Here is a 20647-nt window from a genome sequence, read left to right as displayed (position 1 = left end):
ACAAGCTGGCAGGACAAGTTGGTTCAAAATAACTAGTGGGCTGAGACAGGGAAGTGTTCTATCACCAATCCTGTTTACAATAGTAATGGATGACATCATGAGAACAGCAAAAGCAGCATATGGAGGAAGAGAAATGAACATGATGTTATTTGCAAATGATATTGTGATTTGGGGAGAAGACGGCAGGAAGGTTCAAGAACAGTTGAATGTGGTGAATGGGAAGATTGAAGAATGTGGATTGAAAATAAGTGTAGAAAAGAGTAAAAGTCTTGTTATGACTAGAGGGGAGAAAGAAGGGAAAAGTCAGATTACACTTGCAGACAAGCCCCTGGAAGTAGTGGAAACGTTTAAATACCTGGGGAGTGAATTAATGGAGAATGCTCGACTGGATGCTGAGATTAGTAAAAGGATTCAAGCTGGAAGTTGTTTCAATCATAGTGTAAGAAACATGTTATGGGACAAAGATGTGCCAATGGAAGCAAAGGATACTATGTACAAGATGTATTACGTACCCATAACAACTTACGGAGCAGAAACTTGGACAATGACAAAGAAGGATGAGAGTCGAATACAGGCAGCCGAAATGAAATTCTTGAGGAGTATGATACAGAAGAGTAGAAGAGATAAAATAAGGAATGAGAAAATCCGTGAAGAAATTGGAGTGGAAAAAATGAATGATAGAATAGAGAAGAGCCGACTAAGATGGTTTGGGCACATAAAGCGAATGAGCGACGAAAGAATGCCAAAAAAGGTGATGGAAATGCAAATCCAAGGAAGGAGAGGCCGTGGACGACCACGATTGAGATGGAAGGATACCATCCAACGCAGCATTATAGAAAGGAACCTGGACTGGGACACAGTGTTGGAGGAGGAGTGGTGGAAAGACCGAAGAAAGTGGAGAGGAACCATATTTGCCCCTACCCGGCTACAGCTGGATAAAGGGAAATGATGATGATGATGATGATGAGGACATACAGATTGTATAAATGTGGCATATAAATGGCTGTAACGACGAATGAATGAATATCATCTATTCACCTCATTTGATAGTTGTGTATCCGGCAGACATCATCATACTTGTGGTACGTGGCCTGGAACAGCAAGTAACACTCTCCCCATTCCACTTGAACGCGGAGCTGGCCCTTGTCTGTGAGGAAAGGACATCCAGCTTCTCGAATCTGAAACATAAGACATTAAAGTCATTATTATACAGAACTATCCACGCATTGTATGGCCGCATTCATATGTTCTTTAGATGCGCTAGTGGTTTAGTATCGCATTAACTACATGCACGTATTTCGTGACGGAAGAAAGTTAAGGACCATGCCGTCAATAAAATACAGCACTGGCATTTGTTTGGTGTGAAAATGGGAACCATGGAAAACCATTTTGATGGCTATTGACGGTAGAGTACGAAACCACTTTCACCTGAATACAAGGTCATTACTACAGGAGGTATAACTCATAGCCAACACGCTCGGTGAGATCAAGGAGTTACTCACTGTGAATAGTTTGTAAGGTAATTCAAATTTGATTTAACGACCTTCGTGGATATATGGAGGCTTATTCGGCTAGAGGACTATGTAATACTAAAATTAATCAATCATCATCAATTAAAATGAAAATATTACTGTTGGGCACATCTTTTGTATGACTAATGTCTTAAAATCAAAAGCAACACAGGTGGGGTGGTTCCAAGAATGTTTTACTATTTGCTCCACGTCGCACCAACAGAGATAGGTCTTATGGCGACGATGAGACAGGAAAGGGCTAGGAGTGGGAAGGAAGCGGCCGTGGCCTTAATTAAGCTACACACCGAGCTCGATAGCTGCAGTCGCGTAAGTGCGGCCAGTATTCAGTATTCGGGAGATAGTAGGTTCGAACCCCACTGTCGGCAGCCCTGAAAATGGTTTTCCGTGGTTTCCCATTTTCCCACCAGGAAAATGCTGGGGCTGTACCTTAATTAAGGCCACGGCCGCTTCCTTCCCACTCCTAGCCCTTTCCTGTCCCATCGTCGCCGTAAGACCTATCTGTGTCGGTGCGACGTAAAACAACTAGCAAAAAAAATAATTAAGCTACAGCCCCAGCATTTGCCTGGTGTGAAAATGGGAAACCACGGGAAACTATACTCAGGGTTGCCGACAGTGGGGGTTCGAACCCACTATCTCCAGAATGTAAGCCCATAGCTACGCGCCGCGAACCGCACGGCTAACTCGCTCAGTCTCAAGAATGTGAGCAAGACTTGAGACAGATCGATTTCCCTGAAAACAAAATTAGCGGCAGGGCTGAATAGACTAATGGTAACAAGCTATCAGTGTTTTAAAGTGGAACCAGAGTCCAGAAGACGGAGGGCATAAGACGTTCTAGGGATGACTGAAGAAACAAATGCAGATGTCAATTTAATTGTAATTTTTTACAAAATCTATTCAAAAGTGTGTGCTACTACTTCACTACACGCAAGCAGCCGTGCGACGAGCTCTTCCTCCGATTTAATTGGAGTCTCATACACTCTCTCACTCCGTTCCAAACGAACAAAAACGTCCTGCGTGCTGTCAGAGTACATACATTGCATTCTGACGTCATGGCATGTTTAATATAACATGCAATATTGCCAGTTTTGAAGAATTAATTTAAATCCTTCCTTTACGTGCCAGTAAATCTACCGACACGAGTTCCAAAAAGTGCCCAAAAAACTGTGTTTGTTCGGTATCAAACTCTAAAAATTGCTCAGAGGGTTGAGACGCTGGCCTTCTGAATACAGCTTGGCAGGTTCGATCCTGGCTCAGTCCGATGGTATTTGAAGGTGCTCAAATATGTCAGCCTCGTGTCGGTAGATTTACTGACACGTAAAGGAACTCTTGCGGGGCAAAATTCCGGTACCTAGGCGTCTCCGGGAACCGTAGAAGTAGTTAGTGGGATGGCAAGCAAATAACAATTTTATTATTATTATTATTATTATTATTATTATTATTATTATCGATAAAACACAGAACAATCTTTTCATGGTGTTAAAACTCACCCTTCAAGCTATAACATTTCGCAGCTCCATATTCATCGTGACCCTTACTTTCATGGTCCCCTTTTCCTTCTTTTCAATCATTTTCTTCAATCTGGCATCCTTACGCATTTTTCGGGCATCAATTTCAGCTTGTAATGCTTGCTGTCTGCCCAGGGTGAGTAATTTTGTCTTCATATTTGAACTATTGAATCTAGCCGCTCCATTACCATAACCCTACTGGATGCCCCATCATAGAAACAGACGACAGCATCCGTAAATACTGTTTTTAGAGCCTGATAGCCAATAAACACAGTTTCTTGATGGACGTTTCAGGAACTCTTGTTAGGATTTTGTGTCTTACCGTGTACGCACTTATAAAGAAACATATGGTCAGGCAATTCATGGTAAATTGGTTTAATAGCCTGGAGAACCTCATGGGGAATATATATATATACTACCATTTGTTTTACTTCTCCCTCACACAAACAGGTCTTATGGTGATGACAGGATAGAAAATGGCTAAGACTGGAAAAGAAGCGAACGTTGCCTTAATCAAGGCGTGAAAATGGGAAAGAGCAGAAAATCATCTTCAGGGACGCCAACAGTTGGGCTCGAACACCTATCTCCCAATTCCAACTTGATAGCTACGGGACCCAAACCGCGTAACAAACTCGCACGGTATATAAATATAGGATAGCGAAAAAAAGTGTTACTAAAGTATTTATACACCGTGTATATATTTAAACGAAATATCTGTCCGGTATTTCGAGTGACCATGAAAGTTCAGAAGGAAAATACTTTTATTGATTTGGTTTGCTTATTTATGAAGTCACCACCCTAATATGTAGGCTTAACACGAGTGCAGTCAATAGCAAGTAATGCTGCTGATTTTTATTCCTTTTACAATTTGCTGTACGTCGCATCGACTCAGATATGTCTTATGATGGCTATGGGATAGGGAAAGGCTACGGGCGTGAAGGAAGCGACCGTGGCCTTAATTAAGTCATAGCTCCAGCATTTAGATGTTGTGAAACGGAGAAACCACGGAAATCCAACTTCAGGGCTGCCGACTGTGGGGTTCGAACCCACTGTATTTCGAATGCAAGTTGACAGTTACGTGACCCAAACCACACAGCCACTCGTTCAATAAAAGGTTTAACTATATTCTTAATAGCACTTCTTGTTTCCAGTTTCCCCGGTCCAAATAAATTCAATTTCAAAAAATGATACACAATCTAAAGTTATTAGAATTCGCATGTTCATCTCCCACCTGGAAAACAATTCTATGAGTATGAGTAAACACTTCATTAATAAACTTAGCCATTTATTTAATCTCGTACTCATAAGAGCAATAAATCGGTAGATGCTCATACTTGAGACAGCTATCACCCCTACTCAAAATAGAGTGAACATATAGTTGCTCACCAATCTGAGAAGGTGGACTTTTATCAAATACGCTACAGAGAACAGGTGATACTTTGCGAGATATCGTAAGACATTGATTGCCAGCGCACCTAGCGGGACGGCCTTGTAACTGAATGTAGTAGTACACTATACACTACGAATTATGCCGAAAATGCCTGGTTCCCAGTCGTCTGTAATTAAACAGTGGTTACAGGAGTTTCCCCATTTCACATTGGATGGTAAAATTATATTCCGTGACGTTTGCAGCAAAGAGATGAGTTAAACTTGCTTTATATTTCCCTTTCAATTTAGCGTCCGACTCCATGGCAACATTTAGCGTGCTGACCTTTGGTTACAGGGGTCCCGAGTTTGATTCCAGGCAGAGTAGGGAATTTTAATCCCTAATTGGTTAATTACAATGGCACGGGGACTGGGTGTATGCGTCGTCTTCATCATCATTTCATCCTCATCACGACGCAAAGGTCGACTACGGGCGTCAAATTAAAAGACCTGCATATGGCGAGCCGAACTTGTCTTCGGACACTCCCGGCACTAAAAGCCATACGCCATTTCATTTCATCATTTAGCAAAATAAACATGGTATTTTATTGATGCCTATTCAAATACGCAAAATTGAAGCTACCTAAAAATATTTTAGAACCTATTTGAGAGCCTATCTTAGGCATCTAAAATAATATTTAAGCACCTAAAAGTCCGAGGTCTAGTAATCACTATCGCATGTTTTTGTAGTGATTGGAAGTGTAGTGTGTTGTCTGAATATGAAGAGGAACGTGTTGGAACAAACACAAACCTCCAGTCCCCGAGCCAGAAGAATTAATTAGACAAGATTAAAATCCCCAATCCGACCAGGAATCGAATCCGGGACCTTCTTAACGCTGACCATTCAGCCAAAGATTCGGACAAAACGAAATCATTACTGAGTTTCGTATTTCTATCAGTAATAACATTCAATTTTCGTAATAGAATAAAGCAAAAATAATTATTTAGTTTCATTATTGCTATCAATTTGAACATGCAACTTTTTGTGGTTTCAAACTTACCGCCGGATGTTTAAGGTCAGGCCGCCATGTGCGCCACTGTCAACATGTCTCACAGTTTAGTATGGGAGAATACGGAAGTGTGCAGTATTGTCTATGTTGTATTTGCTTTTATCCATACCACAAATGAGAATCGTTCCTCAGGCTGTTAAAAATGTGAGTTTATACTACACCACCTTCATAATATGAGTATATTCAGGTAGTGAGTACATTCTCGACAACTGAATTTTTATGAAGTGGAGTACATGCTCAGAAAAGTTGATTATACACTAAATATTCAAATTTATTTATACCAGTTCTAATTTTTGATCCATCTGCACGAAAATGAAGCGATGTTAATATTTTCGTACACTTTCGTGCTATTTACTCATCACCATTACATGAGTACAATGTAGAGCACATACAGCTGGAGGGAAATTATACTTTTCCGTCTACTCTTGATTTGTAACGTCAACATTTTGAAGAAATTTAATCCACACTCCTGCAGCTTTAGCGACGATGAAGTCTATAATGTTAAAAAGACTTCTAGACACGATTTTTTGGTAGATGGCAAGTCCCGTTTACTATATTGAAATCCAGGTTTACCTACTGGTCTTTATTTTTATTTAATTCTTAGTGACACACCCACTTAAAAATTTCTCTCCTTTACTGCTTATTGAAGAGAGAAGAAAATATTCAATGAAAGAACGAAAAGCCTTCAAGTACATTCTGGAACTTTTGAAAATCACACTACAAAGATTTATTAATAAACAAAATCGTCCTAGATGTATCCATCTCTTAAGGAATACGGTTACAATAATCTTTATATCAAAATAAAAGGAGAAATGTATAAAATTAAATTGAATGAGAGTGCGCTTGTATTTCTTTCCCTAATTCCTCATTGAAATTAAATTTGATTTATTTGACCTTAACATTCATGATTTACTTGGATAAGCGAACCTCTATTATTGACGCTTACATTGAGGTTAGTTTGTTGTAGTTGTGTTTGGTGATTTTAATATGTAACTAGTCGGGCGGGCAGCAGTGATGTGCCTAAATAAAGAGCAAATAGGGTAGGCATATTTGCTTTTAGTGACTACCTTGTGATTCTGAGTTATACCTTCCACTCCTGTCTTCATGGGCAATTTAGCTTTATTCGTATCATACAGTACTGTATTATACCTAACGACGAGTTGCAAGGAAGGGAGTAATAATGTCAAGGAACCTTCAGTTTTACGAGCCTTCTGATCAACAGAGAGAGCTTAAATTTGATGTATTGTTCAGAGTCGTTGACGAAACATGTGATCCTAATAGCTTTGAAAGGTTCATTATCAATACTGAGAAATAATTTATATAGTCATAAATATATAGTATACTTTGTCCTTATGGGCGATCCATGTTTAAGTTTGCAATAATAATAATAATAATAATAATAATAATAATAATAATAATAATAATAATAATAATAATGGTATTACGTCGCACTACGTACTATTACGGACGGAGCGAGTTTGATGCGCAGGAGAGTCATGTCGCTGTAAGCTTGCGTTTGAAATATATTGGATTCGAACCCCACCATCAGCAGCCCTAGAAAGGGATTTTTGTTTTCCATTTTGCACCAGAAAATGCTAAGGTGCCGGAGTTTTATCCCGCAGGAGGTATTTTATGTTCCAGTAAATCTACCTACTTCAGGATGGCATGTTTTAGCACCTTCAAGTACTACCGGACTCAGCCGTCGAACCCACAAACATGGGCTCAGAAGATCTGCGCTCCACCGTCTGATCTACTGAGTCCGGCTTTTTGTACCAAGAAATGAAAAATGAAATGAAATGTCGTATGGCTTTTAGTGCCGGGATATCCCAGGACGGGTTCGGCTCGCCAGGTGCAGGTCTTTCTATTTGACTCCTGTAGGCGACCTGCGCGTCGTGATGAGGATGAAACCAAGAAATGAGGAATAGAGACTGATCCATTTCTTCACTGTGTTATACCTAACGACGAGTTTCAAGGAAGGGAGTAATAAGTCAAGGAGCCTTCAGTTTTACGAGCCTCCTAATCAACAGAGAGCTTAAATTTGATTAATGCATTAATGTAAGGTCCTTCAAACAAACCATTAGCTTACAATACGCACTGTTTGATATAGGCATATTTCTTCAAAATGTAAGTTGGGAACGAACGAGTTTATCGTGATGTAACGTGCAGTCTATACTATAGCACTGGGTAGAATTCATTTGTTCTTCACACGACACCTGTCATGTCGGGATACGTTAGAGCGGTGACAAACATCGGGCGTGCTGTTACACACCAGTGCCCTAGGCCACGAACGCGATATAAACTGTCACTACTCCATTACTTGTCGCACCATGTCTTGAGGGATTAACCGAGCGCGTGAACAGCCTATGCTGTATCAACAATATGTCTACATAAACATTCATTTCAGGCGGTAACCAGCCCAACCACGGGTGTTCACCCTTTCAAGGGTTTTGGATTATATAATTCCCATAAATTTCTCTCGATATTGACTTAATGGGGTACGTATTTCCCACTTCAGACTTTTCCTTTTATCTGATGTGGGTACTTATCTATATATTAAAAACATTATGAAAATTAAAGTCAGTCAGTCCGGCCATTCTATCTGGTCGATTTCCTTCTTTTTTAAAACTGAAAGGTATTCATGCACAGATTTGTCATCAGGTACTATAAATCACTTAACTTCCGCCTTCCTCAAATTATTTGATTTTTCAATTTTTTGTCTCTTTGAAACAATCATATCTTTGGTTCTAATTGAGGAACGGAGTTCGTTTTGGCCTAAGAACACTCAGCGGATCAAACTCTTTCATTTCAGCTCTTAACTATTAAAATTGGCCGATTCTGAGGAAAGTTACGAGTGCACATTGTGATAGTACATATATCACATCCCCGAATTATATGTAGAAGGTAGAAATATTATTGTCAGTATTCGATTTATTATTATTATTATTATTATTATCGGTATTTCATTTGTATGTTTTGTCATTTATATTTATAAGCTGGAAGATATCCACATATGTAGGTATCAGTAATTTGTTTTGCATGAGTGGGAAAACATTGCTTTAATAACTCTGGTAATTTGAATGAGTCATATGGCTGCCCCAGTGTTTGTTGTGATGTACTTGTGTTGGGAAATTCATGAGTCATGTATATATCCCAGCCTGATGAGATGAGCTTGTTGTTGTATTAGGAAAGTTTGGTGAATCATGGAATATACCCCAGAGTTTGTTTATCTCTTGGGAGCTAGGTCTTGACAAGAGGTTCACTCATGATTGGCTGACAAGCACCAATCCAGACGTATCAACTGAGAGGAGGGGGATGTTGATGTCTATAAAGGTTGTTGATACGGCGGCAACCAAAACATTGTAAAACATTGTAAGGGTGATTGTAAAGGTGATTGTAAAGGAACGAGAAGGAAGATAACTACAACTACAAGCAGTAACACTGTATGAAGGAACGACAACTGACACACTGTAGGGGAAGGAAGTAGTGCTGATAAACGGTAATGGAGTGACACGGCAGCAATGGACTGGATTTCAAACGTTCGTGGAGCGTAGTCTTGTTATGTTCGTGGAAAGTGGCTGATTGTGGAGAGTGCTTGCGCATTAAGTATTGTAGCACTTGTGGCGGCCTAGCATTATATGTTGGTGAAAGCTATCTCAGACTTTCCGTAAATTTATGTTGAGGATCGACAGACGTGTGTATATCTCTTTACAACAAGTGTTAAAATATGTGAACACAGTAGTACAAGGTACAGTATCTGTGTGATGTGATAACTGCCGATTATGAGAATCGGTAAGTCGAATTGATATAGAGACAGTGAAGGGTATTTATCTTCATACATGTACATTGTTCATCGGACCATCTACAAATGGTAGCTTAGTTCTCGCTTTCGTTTTCCCACGATTTTCAATATTGTTGTTGTTGTAAATATGGAGTCTTCTAGCAATATTTTGTGTGTGTATTATATGTATAATGTTGTATGTTGATGAGGTGCTCATGCACGGAATTTGTTCAGAATATAGTTAGCTATTTTAGAATCAGTGTTATTGATGAACCTAGGTGCAGTTCCTACCTAATTAGTCGTTTTCAGGAGGTTAGGTAAGGCCTGCAGCAGATGTACCAGTACGCAGCATTATGTACACGCCCTGGGATATACAGTTTATCATGCTCTTATCTAAATTCGAGGGATCCATTCTGGTGAACTCTGGCGCCCATACTACGGACATTTTGGTTAATTATGCTTATTAATTTTATTAAGTTTTGAGTAATTTTTAAAATATATTTTTATTTATTTATTATTATTATTATTATTACAACATTCAATTTGACATCTCATTTCTTCAACATTTTTCTCATTGAAGCAATCATATCGTTCGTTCTAATTGAGATATGCAGTTCGTTTTGGTCTAAAACACTCAGCGGATCAAGCACTTTCTTTTGAGGTAATAAATACTTAAATTGGTAGATTGTGAGAAAAGTTATGAGTACATTTGAATCCAATCACGAAGATCTTTGAAGGACTTTTTAACAGTTCGTTGTGTAGTGTTGTTCCAAGGAACGTTTAATTCAATTTCTTTGTGTGATGTATTTTCAGGTGTTTTGTTGACATAATATTACATTCTATTACCACAGCAGATCATGTGCTTTACTTCATTAACTCGAAACCTTGCAAATACATCCGTGAGGATAGTAACGAATAACACCATACTTTGTACATTGCGGGCGGAGCCAGCGGGAAACTGCTAGTTAATCTGAATATAAAATACAGGAACGATATAATATGAAGTCTGAGATTGGTTTGCATAATTGCAGAGGTGCCAACCTTTGAAATGGGTTATCAGTAATCAGCCCCTTCTCTTAAAAAAAATTTCGAGTCAAATTCAAAGCATGCTCCTCCCTTCTCGATAATGACGCCCCTCTTTGGCTTTCCCGACAGCAATCGATTCTAAAGTACGTATATCATGTAACACAATATAATTTAGTGACAAAACATTTTTTAGTTTGTGTTGCATATATCTGCTGCTTTTCAGCGTAACTTTTTTTTAGGCATCCTTTCCCTGCGATTACATTATCTTCTTCTGAACCATAAGCGATTCCAGTGTAGATGTTCATAACGTAGGTCTGAATTCTGTCTTATTTTTCCTATCAACACTGAAAACTCTTTCTGAGGGGGAATTACCGTCAGGTAAACTAAATACTTCTGTAAAATACAACATTACGTAAGGTTTTATAATGGAGAAGAGCAGAGGAAAGCTCCTTCATTCATAATGAATTCCTAGCGCGTATGGGTAACGAAACGAAGTGATGATCCGAATAAGTATAATTTCCACTTCACAAGCATTAAAACGAGAAGGGTTGTGGTGTAATGCTCGAAATCTATCTTTATTTATTTATTTTTCCGTTATGATGTCGCTTTTGCGTAATATGCCCTCCCCTGCGAACCATGTGGCCTTGCCGCGGTGGGGATGCTTGCGTGTCCCAATGAAGCAGATAGCCAAGCTGCAGGTGCAACCATATCGGATGGGTATCTGTTGAGATACCAGACTAACGAATGGTTCATAGAAAGGGGGGTAGCAGCATTTCGGAAGTTGCAAGGGGGGCAGTCTAGATGATTGACTGATATGGCCTTGTAATAATACTCAACATGGTTTAGCTGTGTTGATACTGCTACACGGCTGAAAGCAACGGGAAACTACAGCAGTAACTAACTCACTAGGACATGCAGCTCTCTCTGTATGAATGATTTACTGATGATGGCTTTCTCCCGGGTAAAATATTCCGGAGGTAAACTAGTCCCCCATTCGGATCTCTGGGTGGGGACTGCACGAGAGGGGGCGATCATCAGGAAGATGGATACTGACATTCTGCGAGTCAGAGCGTGGAATGTTTGAAGTGTGAATCGTTGTGGTAGCCTAGAGAATCTGAAAAGGGAGATGGATAGACTGAAGTTAAATGTAGTTGGTATAAGTGAAGTACTTTGGCAGGAAGAACAGGATTTTTGGTGAGGCGACTATAGAATTATCAACACAAAATCAAACAGGGGAAATGCAGGAGTTGGTTTAATAATGAATAAGAAAACAGGGCAGCGGGTAAGCTACTACGACCAGCATAGTGAAAGAATTATTTTCGTCAAGATAGGCACCAAACCAATGCCCACCATAATAATGCAGGTCTATGTGCTTACTAGTTCAGCGGATGATGAGGAAATCGAAAGAATATATGAAGAGATAAAAGATTTAATACAATATGTAAAAGGTGACGAGAATCTAATTGTGATGGGAGAGTGGAATGCAGTGGTAGGCCAAGGAAGAGAAGGCAATACAGCAGTGGCGGTTTCTGGTATAGCGCAATGGAGCAATGCACCTCCAGTTTATATCAAATTGTACTCAGCTACTTAATTTTCACGATTCCCTTGTCATTCTCAAAGCTCGTGCTAAGCCCATCTGTCCGTAATATACTCGTACTGGCTCTTAATTCATGTGAGCTGCGCATAGTCTGTGGCTGGAGACTCGTCTGGAATGAACCCCCATACAAGGCTGCATCTCCGTCCGTACTTAGGCGAAGGGACCAGTGAGGTGCGGGGGGAAGTCTGTCAGCATTAAAGCAAGACCTGGATATCGCAGAAAAGAATATCCGTGGTGTAGGCATGCGCAGTATGCCACTCTCTCTCAAGTCTGTCGCAAGTCGTGTTGTTGGGGTAAGAAAACTGTAATAGTATGTGCCTGCCATCTGTTGCCCTTACAGGAATTTAACCAGGCAGCAGAGAATAGTGCACATAATTAGCGCTAGTGTTGAACAGCATCATTACTACCAAAAGTCATATTAAATTGCCAAATTCCAATTGATACCTTGTCCCAAATATATCAATACTTACTAAACATCTATTCATTTGCCTTCTTTGGAATAATTACTTTTTCGGAGAGAAACATAGCTTAAAAATCATTGAGGCAAAGAGTAGCGGGAAGGTAATACCAATGAAAACGCTAATTGACCAGCTCACACTAGTTCTTAAAATTAAGTTACCAACATTTTGAAAAGTGCAAACATTCATTCCTATAGTTTCCTCGTGTTTTTCAAGTGTGAAACTAGTGTTTGTAAACGTTTGTACTTAGCAATTATCATAATTCGTAACATTATTGTACGCTGTGCAAGCGTGTGAGTGTTTTTTTGCACCGTTGTGCCGTTCTGAAACTTAATTTTTAGGATATAAAGAAGTTACAATCTTTTGTCCGTGTGCGTGTGTGTGTTTTTGTGCGTTGTAATTACGTCCACAATCTTTGTGCCCCGGAAAGGTAAGGAGCTACATAATGAGTTTGAACAGTGTCCAGATACTTAAGAAGACAAACTTTTCTTGTCTCTCTCTTGAGCGAAAACTTGAGATTAAGAATGCCGGGCGCCCAATGCCTGATCTTGTTATAACGAAGCAGACTAAAAGTAAAAGTAAAGAAATCGTGCGTAAATTCAGAATGGATATATACAAAAGAACCGAGTGGATCTGTGGGTGCGAAGTTACTAACAGGTTGTTTTGTTTTCCGTGTTTATGCTTCGTGAGTGATGAAAGCGAAGGGACTTGGACCAAAGTCGGAGTAGTAGATTTAGGACATTTGTCCCAAAAAATAAAGAAACACGAAAGTTCTAAATCTCATATGCTTGCCCAGTTAGAATTCGATCTTCTGGGAAAACACGATATCCGGCAGCAACTTGATTGTGCTTACAGGCAGTCTGTCGAAAGACACAACGATCAAGTACGGAAAAATCGTTATGTGCTGTCAAAAATTATCGACTGTGTAAAGTTCTGTGGCGCGTTTGAGTTGGCATTGCGCGGGCATGACGAAACAAGTGAATCCTCGAATCCTGGCATATTCCGAGGCCTCGTTAATTTTAGTTCTGAAATTGACGTTGCATTAAAGGACCATCTGTCCAAAGCTACTGTTTTCAAAGGCACCTCGAAAGACATTCAGAATGAACTGCTTTCGTGCATGTTTGAAATCTGTCGCGAGAAAATAAAGAAAGAAATCACAACTGCGCCCTTCATTTCGGTAATCGCAGACGAGACCACCGATATATCAACTACAGCACAATTAGTTATTGTACTGCGCTACGTTCTTCCCAACGGTAAGCCAGTTGAAAGATTTTGGGGTTTCCTCTCACCCGCTAGTCATGATGCTAAGACAATAGCAGAGTGTTTAAAATCTTCTTTGAGCGATGTTGTTGATAGCCCAGATAAGTTAGTTTCACAAAGTTACGATGGGGCGAATGTAATGAGTGGTCGCCATTCAGGAGTGCAAGCTCTCATCAGGGAAGATTTTAAGCATGCACATTATGTTCACTGTTACGCCCATTCTTTGAACTTAGTCATGGCACAAGCGACAAGCCAGAATACGGATGTCCGTATATTTTTTGCAGATTTAAGTGAAATCCCCAGCTTCTTTAATAACTCCCCGCAGCGATCAGGTGTATTGACCGAAATAGTTGGTAGAAGAGTACCTCATGCTTCAAACACAAGGTGGAATTTTAAATCAAGGACCGTTGAAGTAGTTTACGAGAACAGAGATGCCCTCATCGAATGCCTTGATCAACTGGAAACTACCTCTCGACAGCCTAACACCATATCGCAAGCAAGAGGTTTGCGTTTAAAATTGGAGCACCCGTTATTTCAGTTCTGGTTGGCTGTTTTCCATCAGATAATGCCTCATGTGGACATTTTATACAGTCAGCTACAAAAGCGAAATTCAGATCCGTTGGAAGTCAAAGGCGCACTTTCAGGTTTCGAGGCTGCTATAAAAATGGTTCGGGAAAATAAAATTGACCACATCGCTGACGAACATGATATACTGCCCCCGCCAGTGAAGGTATCACGAGGGCCGCTGCGTACCTCGAAACGAGTTGCGGCAAAAGAAGTTTGTGACACAGTCATTCTTCAAGCAAAGGAACGGTTTCAATTCACAAACCACCTTCTTGCAGCAAACTTGTTTCAAGCTGAAAATTTCGGCAGCTTTGAGAAGCAGTTTCCCCACTCACTTCTGTACAAAGCGTGTGAGGCCTACCCATTTCTCGACAAACCGAAACTGAGAACCGAACTTGAAATATTATACATGAGAAATGATTTTCGAACTGTTTCTGGGGCTACGACTTTGTTGCAGTTTCTTTTAGAAAATAAGTTGCAGAGTGTCTTTGGTGAAAGCATAAAACTTTTAAATATAGTTATTACTATTCCCATGACGACATCTGAAGCAGAAAGGTGCTTCTCAACCCTGAAAAGAATAAAGACTTTCTTGCGCAGCACAATGACCGAGGATAGACTTAATGCTCTTGCTATGCTGTCAATTGAAAAGGACTTGGTTCGAGACTCTGTGGACTTCAACGAAGCAGTTATAGATAAATTTGCATCCCTCAAGGAGCGCAAGATGGATTTTTTGTATAAGCTGTCTACATAGGGTAAGTCGATTGTGAAACATTTCTAATTTTGCATGTGGTAAATATCGGCATGTATTGTCTGCTTCTCTCGTATTCGATCACATTTTCAAAACTTCTATCATCTTATTTTGGGAGGTTACGGCCCACGACGGGAGAGGTGGAGGGGGGGGGGTGCAATTTTTTTTCTTCTGTTGAACCCCCAGTGACGAAAGTCACGCGCCGCCACTGCAATACAGTAAGAGAATTCGGATTGGCACAAAGGAACGAAAGAGGAAGTCGGCTGGTTGAATTCTGCACTGATCATAATTTAGTCCTTGCCAGTACTTGGTTTAAACACCACAAACGACGGCTGTATACGTGGACGAGACCTGGAGACCTGGAAGGTATCAAATAGACTTCATTATGATTAGGCAGAGATTCAGAAACCAGGTGTTGGATTGCAAAACTTTCCCAGAAGTAGACGTGGACTCTGACCACAACTTGTTGGTCATGAAATGCCATCTGAAGTTAAAGAAATTGAAGGAAGGAAGGAATGCAAGGAGATGGGACCTAGACAAGTAGAAAGAAAGGAGTGTGAGGGATTATTTCAAGGAACATGTTGCACAAGGACTAAATGAAAAGGCTGAAGGAAACACAATAGAGGAAGAAAGGATAATAATGAAAAAATGAAGTCAGTAGGGCTGCTGAAGAGAGGTTGGGGAGGAAGAAAAGATCAAGTAAGAATCGGTGGATAACTTAGGAGATACCAGACCTGATTGATGAACGACAAAAATACAAGAATTCTGGAAATGAAGAGAGCAGAAAAGAATACAGGCGATTAAAGAATGAAGTGGATAGAAAGTGCAAGGTAGCTGAGGAAGAACGGCTGAAGGAGAACTGCAAGGATGTCGAAGGTTGTATGGTCCTAGGAAAGGTAGTTTCTGCATACAGGAAAATCAAGGAAATCTTTGGAGAAAGGAAATCTAGGTGTATGAATATTAAGAGATCAGATGGAAAGCCACTTCTAGAGAAAGAAGACAAAGCATAAAGATGGCAGGAACATATCCAACAGTTGTATCAAGGTGAAGATGTAGATAACTTGGTTCTGGAACAAGAGGAGGCTGTTGATGCTGATGAAATGGGAGACCCAGTTTTGAGGTCAGAGTTTGATAGAGCTGTGAGAGACCTAAATAGGAACAAGGCACCTGGAATCGATGACATTCCCTCTGAATTACTGACTGCCTTAAGATAAACCAGCATGGCAAGGTTATTCCATTTAGTGTGTAAGATGTATGAGACAGGATAAGTGCCATCCGATTTTTGGCAGAATGTTGTTATACCTATTCCCAAGAAATCCGGAGCTGACATGTGTGAAAACTACCGCACCATTAGTTTAGTATCTCATGCCTGCAAAATTTTAACACGTATTATTTACAGAAGAATAGAAAGACAAACTGAAGCTGAGTTGGGAGAAGATCAATTTGGCTTCAGAAGAAATGTAGGAACACGTGAAGCAATCCTGACCTTACGTCTGATCTTAGAGGATCGAATCAAGAAGGACAAGCCCACGTACATGGCATTCGTAGATCTAGAAAAGGCATTCGATAATGTTGATTGGACCAGGCTATTTACGATTCTGAAGGTGATTGGGATCAAATACCGAGAACGAAGAATTATCTACAATCTGTATAAAAATCAGTCTGCAGTTATAAGAATCGAGGGCTTTGGAAAAGAAGCAGCAATCCAGAAAGGAGTGAGGCAAGGCTGCAGTTTGTACCCCGTCCTTTTCAATGTTTACATGGAACAGGCAGTAAAGGAAATCAAACAGGACATTGGAAAGGGAATCACAATCGAAGGAGAGGAAATCAAATCCTTGAGATTTGCCGATGATATTATTTTATCTGAGACTGCAGAAAATCTCGAGAAGTTGCTGAATGGTATGGACGAAGTCTAGTGTAAGGAGTACATATGAAAACAAATAAGTCCAAAACAAAAGTAATGGAGTGCAGTCGAACGAAGGCTGGCGATGCAGGAAATGTTAGATTCGGAAATGAAGTATTAAATGAAGTAGATTAATATTGTTACTTGTTAGTAAAATTACTAACGATGGCAGAAGTAAGAAGGACATAAAATGCAGACTAGCACAAGCAAGGAAGAGCTTTCTTAGATAAGAAATGTGCTCACTTCAAACACTGATATATGAATTAGAAAGATGTTTCTGAAGACTTTTTATCCGGAGCGTGGCATTGTATGGAAGTGAGACATGGACGATAACTCAGACAGAAAGAGGATAGAAGCTTTTGAAATATGGTGTTACAGAAGAATGCTGAAGGTGAGATGGATAGATCGAATCCGGATCATTTTTGACCGCGAGATCTTTGGCGCCACTTCCTTCGGTGTCTTCCTCTGAAGCATTATTTATGAAGTCTATGATCCTAAGATCAGACATTGGCATACCATTCCGAAATTTAGAAGCCAAAATAATGTCTCATATGAACAAAAAGTACCAAACACACATGCAAAATGAAATTATAAAACTTATCAAAACTTTTCGGTCAAAACCAACTTTGTAACATGCATGTAGGATCTTAAACGGAACCGTGCAGTGTTTAAATTGTGTCACCGATATAATTACTGGTTACTGAGCATAATCACTCCGGCTGTGAGTTGGCCTTAAATTGCAGGAAAGGTATAGAGAACAGCGAGGGTGAGAAAGTAATTTGGAGGGAGTTCGAGGGGTGTAGAGTTTTACCGGTCTCCTCAAAGACCCCACAACACCGTTTGAGGGTGTAGATTCTTTAGATTCTTGTAGTCTAAATTAATAATTAGTCTTAATATTTTACTTTCTTACTTATTATATAATGCATGTTTTAATTCTGCTGGATTTGGTATCTGTATTTTTTAAAGTTTAATGTTTAATTTAATATTTTAATATTAACAACATGTAGTTAGTGAGTTCATAAACCTGTATTTGAATTATATGAATTATGTCAATAAATTGAATCTAATTCTCTCTCTGTCTTCTGCTGCCACTCATCTTCGCTAGATGGCATTGCCGTTGCAATTGAATAGAAACTGACCCACCAACGACGGGTCCAACAGCAATTTATTTTTGTTGAAGTTAGTTTACATGAGAAGCCTTCTAGGATTAAATAAATCCTTTCTTCAACCCGAATATACCAGGCATAAAATAAGTACCGGTATGCGAAATATTTCGGGTTCTGAAACACTCCCAGCACAACTTACCTCCTTGACAGTGACGTCTGTCTCCATGATGATACCCTCATCTGACACTTCTTGCGTATAGTAGTGGCTGAATGGGGCACCAGGTAGCGCCACTGGTTCCACGTGGCCAGACTTGCCATGGTAGCGAAGCAGGTATGCCGTCCAGCACACGTACCTGCAACAGAATGGTAGAATCTTAGACAACAATATCTGGACGAACAGTTCGTACTTCAGATAGAATAATAGATAGAATGAGAGCATGGTATTCTATGTTTCTCGCTTTCAGACGCGGCGTGATCTCTATGTAACGTCAATGGCTCAGTGAACCCCTTCGAAAGAGATAACTCTTATCAAAACGAATATAATAATATAGTGAGCTGACTCGTGCTAGTTCACATGTTCCGATGCTGCAGAGTGCTAGTTTCGTCAGCAGGCGATTGCTGAATGTAAACACGTGGCCGTCATATGGCATAAGGTTATCTATATATTTTAAAAAAATGCGAATATCAGCTTTGTCCAGTCCATCAGGCCGGTCTACTGGACCGATTTCCTTAATTTTTGTTTTAATCTCCCCGGAATTATCTGCCGTTGAATTATGAGGCATTCATAGGTCTCTAAATTCAGTCAACTTTGAGTAATCCTAAAATCAAGTCACTAAATGACCACTCCAGTAATAGCAGGCAATGGCTTACCCTAGCCGTCAAGACATTCTGTACTTAGTGGGTTACATACAGTTAAGGAGCAATGTGTTTATGTAAGGATATCAGCGAAGCTTTTTGTTTTTGTTATTTACTTTACGTCGCACCGACACAGATAGGTTTTACGACGACGATGAGGCAGGAAGGGGCTAGGAGTGGGAAGGAAGTGACCGTGGCCTTAATTAAGGTACAGCCCCAGCATTTTCCCGGTGTGAAAATGGGAAACCACGGAAAACCATCTTCAGGGCTGCCGACAATGGGGTTCGAACTCACTCTCTCCCGAATACTGGATACTGGCCGCACTTAAGCGACTGCAGCTATCGAGCTCGGTAATCGGCGAAGCTAAACGATTAAAAATGATATAGGCAAACCTGCAGTTTCAACCAACCTTGGTACACCTATGACTTAATACTATCTGGAGAGAAATATCGTGGGGAATAAGACACACCTAGCACTCCTTGTAGTGGAGTAGGGAGGGAGTGACATGTAAAAATAACAGAAAACGCCCTGTATTAATGTTGAATCCATAATTTTCGGGTGATACTCTGGATGACATTTAAGTTCAAGTTCAGCCATAGGCGATGAGTAGGGGTGAAAAAGATAATATCCAAAATGATGGAGAAGCCCCAGTTTTTGGGTTCGATTGGCTGATTGGCGACTCAGTGAAAGTTAGAATGATGCATATCATATCTATAGAGCGACGCGTAAATACATAAATATATACAATTATCACTTACTTGTTTTTATTTATTTGAAGGGATCAGTTACTTCCGAGACAATACGGGTTGCAACAAGGACAGAGCTATACGAACAAAATAATATAAACCTAAAACTTTTAATTAAACATGCAACAATAACTCTAAAAGTACAAAATAGTTCGTAATTATATCAAACAACGTCACAATAAAGAAATCTACAGAAATTCGTTTGACACGTTATTAAGAGGTAATACAAATCCTAAGAGTAGACACTAGAAAATTACCCGGGCAGCTCATGGAGCAATTGAATATCAAGACACGTTATCTCACCTATTTATAATGAATGTTGCGGGGCACCACGGGTCCTTTAGTATGAATTAGTTATTACCGAGCGAGTTGGCCGTGGGGTTAGGGGCGCGCAGCTGTGAGCTTGCATTCGGGAGATAAGGCTAATTTTGCGTGTTTATCTCGTATGAAGATAATAATAATAATAATAATAATAATAATAATAATAATAATAATAATAATAATAATAATGTCCGCCTCTATGGTGTAGTGGTTAGTGTGATTAGCTGCCACTCCGGAAGGCCCGGATTCGATTCCCGGCTCTACCTCGAAATTTGAAAAGTGGGAAAAGAGGTGGGTTAGATTTCCTCCTCAGCCATCCTGGAAGTGGTTTTCCGTGGTTTCCCACTTCTCCTCAAGGCAAATGCAGGGATGGTACCTAACTTAAGGCCACGGCCACTTCCTTCCCTCTTCCTTGTCTATCCCTTCCAATCTTCCCATCCCCCCGCAAGGCCCCTGTTCAGCATAGCAGGTGAGGCCGCCTAGGCGAGGTACTGGTCATCCTCCTCAGTTGTATCCCCGACTCAATGTCTCACGCTCCAGGACACTGCCCTTGAGGCGGTTGAGGTGGGATCCCTCGCTGAGTCCGAGGGAAAAGCCAACCCTGGAGGGTAAACTGATTAAGAAATAATAATAATAATAATAATAATAATAATAATAATAATAATAATAATAATAAGGAACGTAAAATCATCAGAAAAATTCTCGGCCCAAAACTGACTGACGAAGGATATAGACTGCAATCTCGTACAAAAACCGAGGAGCTCTCAAACCTTGCGGCCGACATCAGAAAAAGACGCCTGAAATTTTACGGAC

The 20647-nt window shown here is 40.1% G+C and overlaps 1 protein-coding gene across 1 annotated transcript in view; it reads right to left on the bottom strand.

Annotated features, from left to right (window-relative positions):
- LOC136872631 (uncharacterized) overlaps positions 1-20647 on the bottom strand; it is a 121763-nt gene that overhangs the window by 13561 nt on the left and 87555 nt on the right. The window contains exons 4-5 of the mRNA XM_067146435.2: positions 18112-18265; positions 1039-1178 (exon numbers count right to left, since the gene is read on the bottom strand). Of these exons, the coding sequence (XP_067002536.2) occupies positions 1039-1178; positions 18112-18265 (294 nt within the window). The remainder of the gene's footprint in view (positions 1-1038; positions 1179-18111; positions 18266-20647) is intronic.

Source organism: Anabrus simplex, chromosome 4 (assembly GCF_040414725.1).
Source record: "Anabrus simplex isolate iqAnaSimp1 chromosome 4, ASM4041472v1, whole genome shotgun sequence".
NCBI classification, from domain to species: Eukaryota; Metazoa; Arthropoda; class Insecta; order Orthoptera; family Tettigoniidae; genus Anabrus; species Anabrus simplex.
The sequence above is the reverse complement of the archived record's forward strand: the minus strand, read 5'-3'. Positions and strand labels throughout refer to the sequence as shown.